This window comes from Urocampus carinirostris, chromosome 13 (genome assembly GCF_059441175.1).
Source record: "Urocampus carinirostris isolate Australia breed hairy pipefish chromosome 13, RoL_Ucar_1.0, whole genome shotgun sequence".
NCBI lineage: Eukaryota > Metazoa > Chordata > Actinopteri > Syngnathiformes > Syngnathidae > Urocampus > Urocampus carinirostris.
Genome location: NC_142361.1, coordinates 13,348,341 through 13,365,348, shown reverse-complemented (window position 1 = coordinate 13,365,348; position 17,008 = coordinate 13,348,341). Strand labels below are relative to the sequence as shown.

The window sequence follows — 17,008 nt, the reverse complement described above, 5'->3', positions numbered from 1 at the left end:
TTTATTTGGGTTTATCAAGAAGGCATGTTTTGATTTTTTTACAAAGTATATATCAATTTGTGTTCAATATAATCATTTATTCTTATTTAATGTTTTTCATGCTTGAGGGTGGAGTTCTGTCTCCTCCAGTGACGTCAGAGATGGGCTGTGCCTCACCTTTCATTTTGGAAATAAAACATTAAACATGTATTAAATAGTTATATATATATATATATATATATATATATATATATATATATAGTTAAATAGTTATATATATATATATATATATATATATATATATATATATATATATATATATATATATATATATATATATATATATATATATATATATATATATATATATATATATATATATATATATATATATATATATATATATATATATATATATTCAGTGCTAAAGTTATTTCTTATTTAACATCTCTATTTTAGGAGTTTATTTTTCAGAATTTGCTGAATTTTGCATGATATTATGGATATTATTAATATCATCAGTTTGTAACAGATTACTGTGCGGAGTGTGTGCAAATGCAGAGTGAAGCACACAATTATCTTGCCTCATGGTAGAGGGTGATAGTGAGAAAAATGATTCTGGTTCAGTGCACACCTCTGCTCTGAATGTGGTTATCAGAGGGTTATCACACAGACATTCTGCTCAGTAAAATGTGTTTATGTTACGAAATAATAGTGCTATTCCTTGAGGTTATTATTGATGCTTTTTGTCCAGTAAATGTTTTAAAGCCCTAAAATAGTTATTGAGGGTTGGATTGATTCAGACATAGCACTGCTGAAGGTATAGGTATAAAAATGCATGGCCCGTCATTGCCACCTATAAATTTTATTCAAAAGAAGCAAGATAATGACGTAGGACAATAAACTGTTTGTATGATGATTTCTTGCTCTGCCAATTAAATATTGACTCTCGCTCAACATACTTTAACCTCACTGCAAGTCACTGGTCTTCTCTTTCTCATTGCTTTCCTTGTAGTCTGATTGGCCTAGAATAAAGGTCCAGCAGTACAATTATGGCCATGGACCAAAATTCAACAGATATCAGTTATGTATAAGACTTTGTTGTGTTTGTCGTAGTCCCTCTTTGTTTTGTTGTGTTGTTTGGACACAGGAACTATCCATCCATCCATCATCTGCACCGCTTATCCTCTGTAGGGTCGCGGGAGTGCTGGAGCCCATTCTAGATATCTTCGGCAGTGGGCAGGGGACACCCTGAACTGGTTGCCAGACAGTCTCAGGGCACACAGAGACAGATAACTCACTTGCTCATTCATACCTAGGGACAATTTGGATTGGCCAGTTAACCTGACATGCATGTTTTTGGGATGTGGGAGGAAACCGGAGTGCCCGGAGAAAACCGACGCAAGCACGGGGAGAACATGTAAGCCCCACACACAGAACTGTGCTCCACATGCGCTAATAGTTCATTAAATTCCCAAAGTGTCACGGTTGCCATGGCGCACAATTGGCCCCGCCGTGTGGCGCCAGCTTCTGTCAAGGTTACCAGCTGAAACTCCTTGACAGATTGCTCCCTGTCACTACTTAAATGCTGTCCTGCGAGTCGCCTTTGTCAGAGCGTCTGCGAAACTCTGTTTTGACACGTAAAATCTCAGTTTTTCCTGTGTTTTTTCTCGTGTTTTGCTCTCGACACGATGTGTTTAATTTTGACCACTTCCTCGTTCCGAGCAATCTACTCCCCGCGACTGACGATCTCCGGATCGAGTGTGCGTTCCTTTCTCTTCTCCCCAATAAACTTTGAATACGCAAGTGGGTTCTGCTTCCTGTCCTGGTCCTGACATAAATATTGTGCAATTATACATAATCGATTAGTTTAAAAAAGTATCTGTGATGGGTGAGGGTGTAAGCCGATACAAAAACATTGGAAACAAGTTTCTTTTCTGGAGTAGAACGATTCCTATAGGCTAAACTGAATAACAATTTCATTTTGGGCCATTTCTGATAATTGGGTTGCATCACCTGAAGTAATTAGTTCACATGAAGTTCATATATGAGGGTACGGAAAATGGATCATTTACATTGAACAAAACTGAAGTCAAAGTGACAGATTTGTTTTGTATGTTTTCCCATGATTTATTTTTACAATTTTGCAGAACTACTAGAACATGCCTGAGAAGTCAGTTTTTAGGATACAAAACGCTCACCCAAGTTATCTTTAAGTTTCGGACTTCCTTCGTGGCGAGTGAGCGCTTGCCCGCAAGGACATTTTGCATTCTGTGTAAATTGAGGAAAAACAAGAACAAAAACAGAACATAATGTTGACCTCCTTTCTTTCCACTTGTATTTCGCTGCGGGCGCTTGCGATTTAAGCTTTAGTAGTCGTGCTGCAAGGATAGCAAGCTCCGTGCCTACCCTGACTACTCACAGATAAGGATCCTAATTTGATGCTTCGGTGAAAAAAACAATAGTTGTTATGATAGTCTTGAATTAGCCTTGTTTGTTTGTATTCCAAAGCCTGACCTATAACTTCAGCTGAAAAGCCATTGTGTTTACTTTCACTCTATTTAATTCACCCAAAGTATCTTGCTGAAACAATATTCAAGCACTGCCTCGGATCTTTACACGTCGCCTCTGTCGTGACTAGCCCATTACAGAGGAGCAAATTCCTGGAATGCAGTTTTCTCTGTAACAAGTACTGTAACACGTTATTATGATAGACATTTTGTTAACTCTACTAGGGGTGCAGCAACAAATCGATAAAATAAATTCAAACTGCTGATTAAAAGTGTTGGCAACTTTAAATTTAATTCTTGCTTCGTTGTGTTGCGATATTTATGCAGCACTCAACACGTTATTTAAATGCAAAAAAGAGAGTCCATTGAATTTCCTCTTGATTCTGCAAATAACTTGTAGTTGCACCTATGTCCGGTAGAGGGCACTTTGAGACCTTAATTTGATGTGCGGATAATCTTGGTCCAAACCCATATTTTTTATAGCAATTTTCACACAATGAAATGCAATTTAACTGCTGTATGAAAATACTCAATATGCATTAAGATGACATCCAACAAAGTACTTGGTTTCTGATCCAATGTTGCCTCATCTATTTTTCACTTTATAATGAAAAATCTCTCATTCTCATTAGCCGTACCGCTTATCCTCATTAGGGTCGCGGGGGGGCTGGAGCCCATCCCAGCCATCTAATGAAAAATGTGTTACATATTTGCAGGCAGGACGTACGGGTGAAGCTGGCTTATAGAGGTACAACAAACCAACCAAAAATCGATTGGGCAAACATATGCACAGAATTTACGGTAAACGTAGGTTGAATTTTGACAAAAAAAATTTTGCAATACACCATCTCATCTTATCTCATTAACCGTACCGCTTTATCCTCATTAGGGTCGCGGGGGGGGCTGGAGCCCATCCCAGCCATCTCCGGGCAGTGGGCAGGGGACACCCTGAACTGGTTGCCGGCCAATCGCAGGGCACACAGGGACAGACAACTCATTCGCTCATTCACACCTAGGGACATTTTGGACCGGCCAATTCACCTGAAATGCATGTCTTTGGAATGTGGGAGGAAACCGGAGTGCCCGGAGGAAACCCACGCAAGCACGGGGAGAACATACAAACTCCGCACAGGAAGTCTGGAGCTGGATTTGAACCCACGACAGGTTCCCATGACATGAACTGTGCCGCACAAGCGCTAACCACTGCGCCGCTGTGCTGCCCGCAATACACCATGCCTGGAAAAAAAAAAAAAACGGGAATGGAGAAGGAGACCTTTGAGGGGTTTAAAGCCCAAGGTCAAAATTGATATGGATGGTCTCGGCTAAGTATTCGTTTAGGAGTTCTCAAGATTGGACGAGCCAAGAAATAGCTTACTCCTTCCAGAGGTTGTTGTCAATGTTTTATTTTTATTTTACTTTATTATCCGGCTATTTTCAAGCAGTTTTAGTGACTTACCTTCAGAGTAACACACTACTTTTTGGTGTCAGCACTATAGGCTGAATGAAGTAACTAGTAACTAACTAATAACTGTTTTCCTGTAACAAGCCCAACACTAGTGTTACCGTACGTCGAAAGAAGGATAAAGGTTTTTAGCACTCCTTCAACAGTCCCACTTCGATAGTGACATGGAATCACAGCGCGACAATGTGGCGTTCAGTTGCGAACTTCTACGGATACAAAGTTTGTGCACGTCCGTTAGACTGTTAGGCCAATGAAAGGTCAGGTCTCCTGTAATGAAAGCGCGGAAAACTAAAACGTTGAGTGTCTTGAAGAACATAAGACACTTTTGGGACGCACTTCTCTTTTGTGGCGCCACAGATGATCCAATTAGGCTCTGATTTGTCTCTTCGTCTGGATGCTAATAAGCGCCACCTATGCTATCTTGTTGTTGTTGTTTAACAGCGCCGACTGAACAAACCAGATGGTGTGTTTTCCAAATACATCTGGGAAGGAGACTGCAGAAAGTGTAACTCATTGGAGTAGAGTTGTGGAACAAACTTTTAGGGCAATCGTGAATCATGCTGGTCGTGTTTTTGAGTGAGGTTGATTAGCGATGAGTGATAATATTGGATCAATATTTTTCATACACATTATCATGGAATCCTACAAGTTACGGGTCCTCAACAAAAAATGGAAACATAGTTGGTCACATGAAAGCAAGTTATTCTTATATTGAGCCGGAGTAGTGTACAGAGACACCTTGCTACTTCGAACTTCAGTTATGGCTGGTTCAGTGCTTCGTGTATTTTGAATTGAATTGTGTCTCGTGTTATTGTTTTGAACATTTTTTGCATTATGTTCTGAATCAGCACATAGCAAATGCTATTACGGGGTCAGGTTAGGGAGGTTTTGTGTGTTGGGTGGGATTGACTGTGTGTGTACGCGATGCATGGTGTATGCTGTTATACAAACAGCCGAGGCAGGTAGGCGCACATGTCAATGTGTTCACCAACCCCAAAAAAATCTGCAAAAACTAGGCTACAGCTAGCTTTTAGTGGCTCGTTACATTACTTTAATTAATTGAAAGTCATATGAGTGCAAATAAATGGTGATCACCAGCGGGTGCTCTGAGGATTGTTATCAGGTTGGGAAAGAAGGCAGCTGCAGATCCGGCCTACTGCTATGGCGAGGCTCTCTCTTCAGCCAACCATGCCAAGCCTGCATCTCACCAACACCAGATCCATGAAACAAAAAAATTAGCTGGTTATAAAAATTTGTTCTGAAATGAGCAAAACAAATTTCAGTCCTCTTTCATGAAGAATGTATAATGATAAAATAAACTATGAAAATCAGTTGGCGATTATTCAAATAACATAAGTCATTATACGATTAGTTATAGTCTCTTTATTGTTGTCGTCCCAGGATGTTCAAAAGGATTAGTCTTGGAGAGTTACTGGGCTTTATTTCCACCTCAAATCCACAGCATTACAAATAAAACTATTAACCCTCCAAACACACACCTTCATGAATATTATGCATACTCACAAGCAATACCGTTTTATGTGTTACACAACAGCTTTCCTTCCCTCGAAATGCCTGCTGATTTAATAAAAAATCTCTTCAAATTTAAACAACATCAAATTTTGACTCAACACTGATATGTTACACCACAGCTGCTCTATATTAAAGTGGGTTTAAATCTATGTCTGTGAATAAACCACTCCATTATATATCTGTTTTGGTAAAAGTTTGCCACTTCTGGTGTTCTGCCGAAACGTCGTATCGTGTTGAGACGTCTACCGTTAGCTGATCCGAAAGCAATGATGTTTTCCTAATAATCAAGTTAAACCAGAAACACTGAAACTCAGAATCATAACAAACTTAATATTCGCTGATGGTATAAACTACTGGTAGCATGGATACATACACTACATAGGTACTGTAGTCAACACCATGCTGAAAAGCCACTACTGCAAAACACGCTTAAAAGTTAAAATTAATATTTTTTTGGTCACATATTTTCCATACATAAGGCGCACTGGACTATAAGACGCTACAGTGGGAACGTCAACAAAACAGTCAGATAGTTCAGTCAAACTTATTAACCACTCAACATTCGCAAAGGACCAAATACGTGTCTGTACGGTGTCACCAATCACCCAAATGTGTCATTCCACATATCATTAGGAAGGTTAAATTCTTGGAATTCAAGAAATGCCAGCCATTTGTTAGTTTCTATTTTCTTTTTTGCTGACAACTGTGCGGACAGCAAAGTAAGAATTCCATTGTGGAGGGAACGGTGGTTCTTTACTGTGCATCTGACCATAAATACTTGAATTGAATTGAATTGAAAAATAGACTCAACACAAAAACATCAAGATCAGTCTGAAACAAGATCCTGGGAAAATATAAAGCAGGGGTAGCGCAACAAAATCATCTTGCAGCCCTCACGTTCAATAATAATACGCAACCATGGTCCTCTAACATTCGTGAGTGTAGTAAATCCCAAATTTTAAAATATTTACACACTCCAAAAATGCCGACAAATAAAAGAAAAATCCGTGAAGCATCTGCCTCGATATACGTTGCTTGTTGCTAGCTGTCTGTTACGCCCCATAATTCCTGTTTACAAATACAGACTGGTAAAACATGTTTTCTCCATGACGCAAAGCAACCTAAGGTGTGATTCACATTCATCTTTTTCGGCCAATTGCAGGCTTTGTTTTGCCCCGCCTAAGCGAACCTCTAAATGCTAAAATGGACCTGTCTTCTTTACCCCCAAATAACTTCAACCAATATTGACCGATTCAAATGATGATTTACACATTGGTTAGGGAAATGAACCGATATCTCAGCATACACCGCGGACTTCGCCCACGGGGGAAAATCTAGTCGGCGACAGGTTTCCGTAGTTGCAAGACCTTACGACTCAATATTGATCCACATATAAGGCGCACTGTATTATAAGGCTCAGGTCAGCTTTTGAAAAAAAAATACATGCTTTTAGGTGCGCCTTATAGTCGTGAAAATACGGTACTCAACTGGATGTATCATCATTTTCAAAAGGTCATATGGTAGGTAGGGCACAAACTTGCACATTCACCGCGATGCGCATCTGAAGGACGACTCCATAGGTATGAAATAACACTGCTCATAAACAATAACGTATTGTGTTTTTTTTTTTGTCTTTAATATTCTGGAGACTGATTGTGTTTTTTGCTTGAATATATAGCACACATCACATCTGCAGGCATTTATGTTTTATGTATGTTACCAACTCGGGAATACAATTTACCCCTCAACACCGACTCAAAGGAGACAAAGTAACGTTACCGTAGTCGCTCTCGTAAAAGACGATAAACTTCTGCCAATACAATTCCGAGACCAGGGTCAGTAGGACGTCGCAGATGCGCACGGGTGGGCGGGCTGCCAGAGTGTAGCTCTCGCCATCAGGGCTGGGGTTGAACTGGCAGGCGGTACGAGGGACGCCTTCTGCGTTTCTCTGGATGAAAAGATGCGGGATGTGCATTGCGTCGGTCAGGGACTGCAAGGCGCTAGCAGCGGCGCAGCCCGTGGAGGTGACCAATGCCAGGATACCCTGGTTCATCAGCTCGCATGCTGTTAGGGAAGAAACATAAAACATATGTGGTCCATTAGATAAAGGTATTTCCAAATACCCAAATAGGGAAAATGTGAGGTGATTTGCACAAAATCTCAATAGATTTCATCTGTATATTCCAATTATTTCATGGAATGATGCTCAGGATGACATTCATCAGACGAACATCAGATAGATAGATAGATAGATAGATAGATAGATAGATAGATAGATAGATAGATAGATAGATAGATAGATAGATAGATAGATAGATAGATAGATAGATAGATAGATAGATAGATAGATAGATAGATAGATAGATAGATAGATAGATAGATAGATAGATAGATAGATAGATAGATAGATAGATAGATAGATAGATAGATAGATAGATAGATAGATAGATAGATAGATAGATAGATAGATACTTTATTCATCCCCGCAGGGAAATTCACATTTCCAGCAGCATCCCTGCACTGAGAATACAATAATAAAGAAAAAGGAATACAATATACAAATACCCAATGTGACGTGCTTATACCCACTGTAGCGTGTTGTATAGAATATTTAAATAGTGCTACATAAAATACACACTGCAATAAAAATACGGTAATATGCAATGTAGGGGGTGTGGTTTAATGTGGGCCTTTACTCCTCCGGGTGGAGTTAAAGAGCCTCATGGCATGAGGAAGAAATGATCTCTTCAGTCTGTCCGTGGTACAAGACAATGACAGCAGTCTGTCGCTGAAGCTGCTCTTCTGTCTGGATATAATGCTGTGTAGTGGATGTGATAAATTGTCCATGATTGACTGCAGCTTTTTCAGTGCCCGTCTCTCAGCTACTGTTGTCAAGCTGTCCAGCTCTGTGCCCACAACAGAGCTCACTTTCCTCGCCAGTTAATTGAGACGAGAGGCATCCTTCTTCATGACGCTGCCTCCCCAACACGCTGCCGCATAGAAGAGGGCGCTTGCCACAACTGTCTCATAGAATATTTTCAGGAGTTTTGTGCAGATGTTGAAGGAGGCCAGCCTTCTGAGGAAGTAAAGTCGGCTTTGACCTTTCCTACATAGAGCTTCTGTTTTGGCAGTCCAGTCCAGTTTGTTGTCCAGCTGCACACCCAGGTATTTGGAGGTCTGAACAAATTCTACACATTCTCCTTTGATGGTTACAGGAACCGGGTGAGTTTTAGTTCTCCTGAAGTCCACCACCATCTCCCTGGTCTTGGTGGTGTTCAGGTGCAGGTGGTTTGCAGACCCTAGCAATATAGTTGCTATATATGTTTTACTTGTTTATTAGTCAAAGATATTACGAGTGTTTAAGCGAAATTTTAGTAGTTTTTGTGGATAATACCAAAGTATTGTGTCACAAGTGGATGCACTAATGCTACAACAAAAGGGGAGCAGACAAACAGGGTCTACCTGACAAATAAAAACATGTGGGGAACCGCCAACGGAGGCTAACCGGGACTGATCAGCGAAAAGCTGGCCAACCAAGGGATGTGGCAAAACCAGCTCTAACGCCAGGCTAGCTGGCCAAAAAACACAAACAGTGAAGCCCTCAGCAGCCCCGGCGTTAATGTGGAGCTAGGAGGACACAATTATACCAACTGTGACACATGCGGTGAAAACCACATAGAAATAGCCAATATTGGCCACCTAAAAGGAGAAGACAAACAAGAAACACACGCTTTATGGCGGCAGGTAAACTTACACCAAACAGCTTTTGGTGGTTGAAAAATGCAACTCAAAACAATCACAAGGCCCCCATTTTCCCAAGCAAAAATAAGGGTTATGCATTCGCTGTCCGTATCGGAGCTGGCCTCACATGTTGTGTTAATGTTAAATTCGCCATTTTAAAAGTGTAGTGCTCCTTTAGTGTCACAGCTCCACAGTAAACAAGCCACATGGGTCAACCTTTAGACTAATTTCTGGAGTGTTCTGGAATTTGGAATATTTTGCAACATATTCACATTACTGTAGAGAGGAACACTACATGTTCTGAGCCTGATTAAATGAAAATAACATATATTTGGGAATACCTTGAAGGGATTAAAACTGAATGATTGGAACATTTTGTAGTTATAAGATGTATTGCACTCCAAAACAGGTTTGGGGGTGTTGGTTACAATAATTAACTTTATTTTAGATGATTTAGTCATGGGTTGGTACAGATAAGAAACTTGAGATTAATTCATAAAATGAAAACTGAAAAGGGGACAGTAATGCTAAATTTAGACTTATTGTCAAGAATGTTTAAGATAGAAATTAGATAATTAATAAGTGTGTTATTCTCCTTTGTTGATAGAGGTTCCCCACAGCCAGCGCAGTTAATCATTAATTCAATTTATGAACATTCTGTCTGATGCCTACTGCCTTTTCAAACACTGGAAAAATAAAATAAAATACTGGGTTTAATGCAAATAAGGCTTTTATGACAGGGTAGCAAAAGATATAAATAAAAATGAGCCATTCGTGAGAAAATGAACCAACGTATCTTAATTACTTGTTTGTGTTTACTGAAGAGAACTTTGTTATTGAACAGGACTACAACTTTGCAAAGGGTTTATAACCATTGGAAAAACAGGGAGAAAAAAAAAATCTCCCCTAAAAAAATGGTTCTATTTGGAGAAACACAGGACTATTTCTGTTGGCAGTTAAGGAAGATCTTATTAAGAAAAAAATCAAATCAATGATTGACAAATTATGACATGAAAAAAAAAACAATACCACAGTTTATGTATAAAATTGAAACTACCTGTCGGTCTTTTAAAAAAGAACAGGTCTGCATAAGTCAGTAAATTAGTCAGAGAAAGAAAGAAAGAGAGAGAGAGAGAGAGAGAGGGAGAGAGAGAGAGAGAGAGAGAGAGAGAGAGCAAAAGCAAGAGAGAAATAAATGTATTAGATTAGAGAAAGAATGAGCCAGAGGTAGAATGATAGTGGTAGGAAGAGAGAAGGAAAGAAAATAAAGAGTGGGTCCCTAAGAAATAGATAATAAAATAGAGAGAGAGAGAGAGAGAGAGAGAGAAAGAGAGAGAGAGAGAGAGAGAGAGAAAGAGAAAGAGAGAGCAAGGGAGAGAGAGGGCAAGAGAGAGAGAGAGAAAACGCAGAGAGATAAAGTAAAACGGACATAGACAGAGAGAAAGAATAATTTTTAGAGCAATAGATAAAGAAATAAATAGAGAAAAAAAATGGATAAATGAAGCGAAAGAGAGTGAGAGAAAGAAAGGGAGAAACTGATATAGATTTGAAGAGAGAGAAAAAGTGAGGGCAAAAAATACAGGGAGAGGAAGAAAGTGGGAGAGAAAGAAAGAAAAAAAATAGAAAGAAAGAAAGTGAGGGAGTAAGAGAGAAAAATAATTGATTTAAAGAGAAAAAAGAAAAAAGAGGGAAAGAGAGAGAAAAAAGAGTGAGAAAGAGATAAAAACAGGGAAGGAAAAAGACAGAGAAATAAAGAAAAATAGAGGAAAGGAGAAAAACAGAAAGAAAGAGAGAGAGAAAGGAATAAAAAGAAAGACAGAAACAATGAGAATAATCAAGAGCAAAATATAGATATAGAGCAATACAGACTGTAAAGAGAAAGTAAAAAAAATACAGTGATAGTTGCGCCTGGTTTGGCAACATCAAGTAGACGTATATAAAAGTGCATTCCGTTGTTTGGCTCTTTTTTTCTCTCTTGTGCTTCTCTCTGATCGGGCCTGCTAAAAGATTGAATCCTGACATCCCTGCCATAAGACAAACTCACGCTGCTACGCTGCTGTTTTTTCAGTTTTGCTCGACATGACAATGTAAGCGTACACACCGGATCAAAGTGACTCTACATTTCTATTTGGATATGACACTGACTTGTTTTCCCTCTCAGGGAGGATGAGGACATCTGCCGGGAAAGGCGCCAAAATATATTTGAAAAAGGAAAATGTCACCCTCAGCTTTATTAATATGTCAGTATCTGCCAAATAAAGAAAAAGTTTTGTCTGGAACAGGGTAAATAATGTATTACTTTGAATAGATTTGAAAGCCATGCTTGTCATCCATTATTGAGTTCTTTGACACTTCATCAAAAGCCCATAGTTTCACATCCAAATGGTTCCACCGAATGTGACGAAATACACGCGTGGCAAACGTTTGACAAAATGTTAAAAAGGGTTAGGTTCATCTTTGATTCTAATTCTAATTCTAATACTGTTCAACTGAAGCGGCGCTCTGACAAATCTGCTCATTTTTCCTGATAAACAATTAATTGATTATTCTGAAATCACTTTCGTGCTGATGTAATGAAATGTACCGTATTTTCCAGACTATAGGGCGCACCTTAAAAACCCAATTTGGCAGAATACGTTGGACAAGATTGAAAATGCATACAGTATCTAAAAGTTTACATTACTACATGAGGTTTTACGTTATGTTTCTGTAAAACCGGAGTAATGACCGGGTAATCTCTTATCATTGCTAGCTCAAATTGCATTGCATTGAATGCAATGGGATTCAAGCTCGGGTCATGGGGGTGAGGAGATCAACACTACCGCTAGATCATCAGTGGTATGGATGTCTCGTTACACTATTTTTACCCACAATGCTAGAAAAACGTATTCGCTAAGTGCATCTGATAGGTCTCTACGTCTCCACTTCTTTACTTGCTCGTCAATAATATTGCAAAAGACAGAAACAGAAAAAAGAAAGGCTTTCAAAAATATATAATACAAGCTTTTTTACAGACATATTCACAATGAACAGAAGGTAAATAAATGGAGGGACTGTTTAACCTCAGTGTTTCCGACACCAAATAGTGGGATGACGTCGTAAACTCTAATACCTTTTCATGTGTGGTCTTTGCTACTGGTGGTTTAGTGCTAAAGAGCAGGCTTTGAGAGTAACGTGATCAGACTACCAAAAATGTAATCAGTTACAGTTACAGAAAAAATACATTTTCAAATAACAGATACCATCCATTCATCCATTATCTGCACTACGTATCCTAAGTGGGGTCGTGGGGGTGCTGGAGCCCATCCCAGCTGTCTTCGGGCAGTGGGCAGGGGACACCCTCAACTGGTTCCCAGCCAGTCACAGGGCACATGGGGACAGAAAACTCACTCGCTCATTCACACTTAGTAACAATTTGGACTGGCCAATTCATCTGACATGTTTTTGGAATGTGGGAGGAAACCGGAATGCCTGGAAGAAACCCATGCAAACACGGGGAGAACATGCAAACTCCAAATAGGAGGTTTGATCTCATGTCCTCAGAACTCTCTCTCTCTCTCTCTCTCTCTCTCTCTCTCTCTATCTATCTAACTTTCTCTCTCTCTCTCTTTTACTCTGGTCAGTTATTGTGTGTCTAACTCCATTAGACACACACTGGTGCGGCCACTCTCAGGAGTCAGGATCCTGCCCCAGGTGCTGAGTGCAAAGCATAATGTTCACTATGCCGTGTGTACTGTTACCCAATGCTAAATTTATTGCACCCTGGTCATCTTGGAAGGTGGTTAACACCTGTGAGGCCCCTTCTCAAGGTTCCTATTTTTCCTCTTGTTAAGTTTTGAGTTTTTCCTTGCCCACATGTTGGTTTATGATAAGGGGATGGTGTTATTGTAATCCTGTGCGGTCCTTTGAGTCATCTTGTGATTAAGGGCTATACAAATCAATGTGACCTGTTTTGAGTTGACGTGACTATACTACCTAAAACTTAACAAAACTAACAGAAAAGTGCCTTAAAATTCAAGTACAACTGACAAGACAAATAAGTGTGAACTTATAAATGAAATAACATGAAATGAAAGGATTAATGCAATGTAATGCCCTCTTTATCAGCATCCATTCATTCGGTTCACGTATGTCTCACATATGCATATACATAATGCAAATATTGACTAATTGTGTCCATCATAATTTCAATCACTGACACTGGACAGACAGCACATTCCAGACTTTTGGGGACATTTAGAAATTGAAATAATTCATATTCTTATCTTAGATGCTTTAGTTTGATCTTAACTGTTGACTTTGGTCCTTTGCCGATTAGAACCGTATAATGTGGTTACAAAAACAATTCTACATTTTCCTTTGGCGCCCAGTACAAGGTACTTTACATAACGATGCAGTTGATTGCCAAATTACGATCCAAGACACTTGGACAATTGCAACGTGACAGAGGGGAACATATTGTACAAAACCGCAATTCATGCTTTTTATACTGTCAGATAATGGAGTCAGTTTGAATAATTTAACAATTTAGCACAGAAAAAGTAGCCGATTTACACTTTAGAAAGTCAAGTTCAGTCATTTTTATTTGAATAGCCCTTAATTACAAAGAGTCTCAAAGGGCTGCAGAAGCCACGGATTATTGCAAACCACTGACTATTATGACACCATTCCCTGATCTAAAACCTACATGAGGGCAAATAATAGACATATATTGTCAACATAAAATATAGGTTATTCGTATGCTATAGAATGGAAGTGTGTTTTAAGCTTAGCACCGGGGCCCAAATGGAGAATGCTCCTGAACCTGCGGATCTCTACTTGGATCTTGGATCACTAGTTGACCAGCACTTTCAGAGCGAAGGCTTCGGACCAGAACGTAGGGGGAAATTAAATCTGAAAGATATGAGGGAGCAAGTCCATGCATGATTTTGTATACTACCAACAGAACCTTAAAATCATATCTTAAGCTAATAGAGAGCCAATGCAGGTTAGCTAAAATTGGGGTAATGTGATCAAACTTTCTTGTCTTAGTCAAAAGCCTCGCTGCAGCATTTTGTACCAGCTGAAGGCTCTTGAATTTTGACTTTGGGAGACCAGAGAGTAGTACATTACAGTAATCGAGACGGGAGGTAACATCGCATTAATTATGATCTCCTCATCCGACTAAGACAGCATAGGGCGAATTTTAGCAATGTTGCAAAGAAGGAAAAAAGCTAAATTTTTGACTGAGTCACTCTGGGTGATATTACATTTGTCAATGTTCAGAGCAGTTTTTGAGAACAAGTCACTGCATTTAGATGGACCAATAACTAACATTTCTGTCTTTTCAGAGTTAAAACGCAAGGAGTTGAGTGACATCCACTCTTTTATCTCAGTGAGGCAGGCCTCCAAATTTCCACAGTTAAGTGTGGCAGATTCCTCCATCGGAAGATATAGTTGAGTGTCATCTGCGTAGCAATGGAAACTGATATTATACTTGCGAATAACATAACCTAATGGAAGCATGTAAATGCTGAAAAGAAGGGGCTTAGTACTGAACCCTGCGGAACACCACAAGTAACACTAAAGGGCTCAGATGTCATTTCACCCTATCTAACACAGTGCGTCCTATTTGGATCTGAACTATAAGAGGACGGTTCCTGAGAGACCAATCCATTTTTCCAACCGTTATAGAAAGATATTATGGTCCGCAGTGTCAAAGGCACTAAAAGTTGGTTAAAAAGACTAGTATAGGAACAGAAAATACATGTACAAAAAAAAAAAAATTACCAATGGATGTGTGAACGACTTTAGAGAAGTGAAACCACTGCATGCACTACAAGCCTATGACTGTATTAAGGGGATCCAAATCCCAAAAGCGGGGCCGCTAGGCAACACAGTGAGGAAGAATTCGGAAAGTACGATTGACAGCCGAGTGGGATCATTGTGTGCTTGTTGTTGTACCAGCACAACGAGGGAGAGAGATTGAGTCAGGCTTTGAAATGTGGAGAAACTAATACAAGACGGGAGGAAAGGAGACTGCAAAATAGAACATTTAAAGTATCAAATTAAATTATGGAATTGTCACTGAAATGTTGACGTGATGCTGACAAACTGCAGACTTTTGAATCCTGTGAAATCAAACAAAATTAAGTGACTTCATTCTAAGGCTCAGTCCCTATTTCCCCCTCCCAATGTTATTTTTGACTCGAACAAAGCATGTTCACCTTGAGTGTTATAAAGTCCATATCCATCGCAAAGCGCCCATTAAGGTGGAAGAGTGAGGGACAGCACCTCCGTTTCATGAAGTAAGCTCAGGAGCGCCCTGGATTTTCCCGAGCCACACCCTTTCAGTCTTACTGGCCAGCTAGAAGCAATCATTGAAGGGACGGAACCAATGATGTGTTTTTATTTTGTGTTACGTTATGAAAAGTAAATTATTGAGACGGTGTGGCGAGAAAAGGAACAGTAAAGTGGCACAGGAGATGGGATAGCTGTTAAGACGCGGAAACGTATTCAGAGTGAAGCACAGTACTCGCCTGATGACATTCTTATTTCTTAAAAGAGGTTCAAATTTTGCTGTTTTGTAAATACAAATAATACTTAAAAACAACAAATAAAAAATGAAAAGTTATCCCATACTGCATGTTATGACGCCACAACTGCAGCTCAAAGTGATGCTGTTGTAAGCAGTAAGTACGTTCCTATTTCCTTGAGGAATCACTCTCATCAAAGAAGTGCAGGGGGGAAAAATTCCAACAAAGTGTGTAAGCAAGTCACAACATAATGGAACCTGAGCCTCAACAGATATTAGGGGATGGTACTTCTTCCAAGTTAAAAATAATTCTAGATGAAAAAGGAACTGACTAATATATATATATATATATATATATATATATATATATATATATATATATATATATATATATATATATATATATATATATATATATATATATATATATATATATATATATATATATATATATATATATATATATATATATATATATATATATATATATATATATATATATATATATATATATATATATTCTCTATATATATATATAGTGTGATTATGAGATAAGGCATTATGTTATGTTGTCTGTATCCCTAGTGGACAAGTGTATTGGCTGAAGTCAACCCCACACTTTGATCTAGGTTCGATTTGTGCCACATCCAATGCTATACAATTGAATGCGTTTGTGATCAGATATTACTTCAGATTTGTCGATGCACAAATTACATATATTTGTATGTATAAAACCAGTGAAAAGAATTGTAAAGCCTTGAATGCTCCATTCCTCGGACCCGATGGACTCTCCATTTACCATTAGCAGTTAGCTTCACAAGCTCGAAAGTGTTTTCGCAATACATGACATGATTTGTGTTCGTCTTGTTAAGGGGGAAATCTTTGGGAATTCTGAATGGTAAACTTCAAGGAGTGAACCGGTACATGTCAAAGTAACAAAGGGAACACCGATCGTTAACTCGCTTGTTCTCTCGTCGTTCACGCACTGATTCGTGAAATAGCACCATGTTCAATTGCTGAATCCTTTGTAACCCCTAATAGCATGGTAGCATGTTCAGTACCGCCCTTTATCCGTCTCTGCACTCGAAGCTGATTGGTCATTTGTAAAGACCCGTAGGTATATGAGCTCAAATGAACTGAGGTAAGGAATACATTATCATTAAGGGGATTTATTGACTCATGTTCTTTGACATTACATGTTTTTTGAAAGAAACATTAGCAGATTGTCATTTTACACCTGTAATACGAGGTTTCAGCGCATTATTCGCA

The 17,008-nt window shown here is 38.9% G+C and overlaps 1 protein-coding gene across 5 annotated transcripts in view; it reads right to left on the bottom strand.

Annotated features, from left to right (window-relative positions):
• Positions 1-17,008, bottom strand: part of LOC148353766 (glutamate receptor ionotropic, delta-1-like) — a 486,866-nt gene that overhangs the window by 205,048 nt on the left and 264,810 nt on the right. For all 5 annotated transcript variants that reach the window (XM_088351343.1, XM_088351345.1, XM_088351344.1 and 2 more), the window contains one exon: positions 7,264-7,548. In XM_088351343.1, coding sequence (XP_088207469.1) covers positions 7,264-7,548 — 285 coding nt within the window. The remainder of the gene's footprint in view (positions 1-7,263; positions 7,549-17,008) is intronic.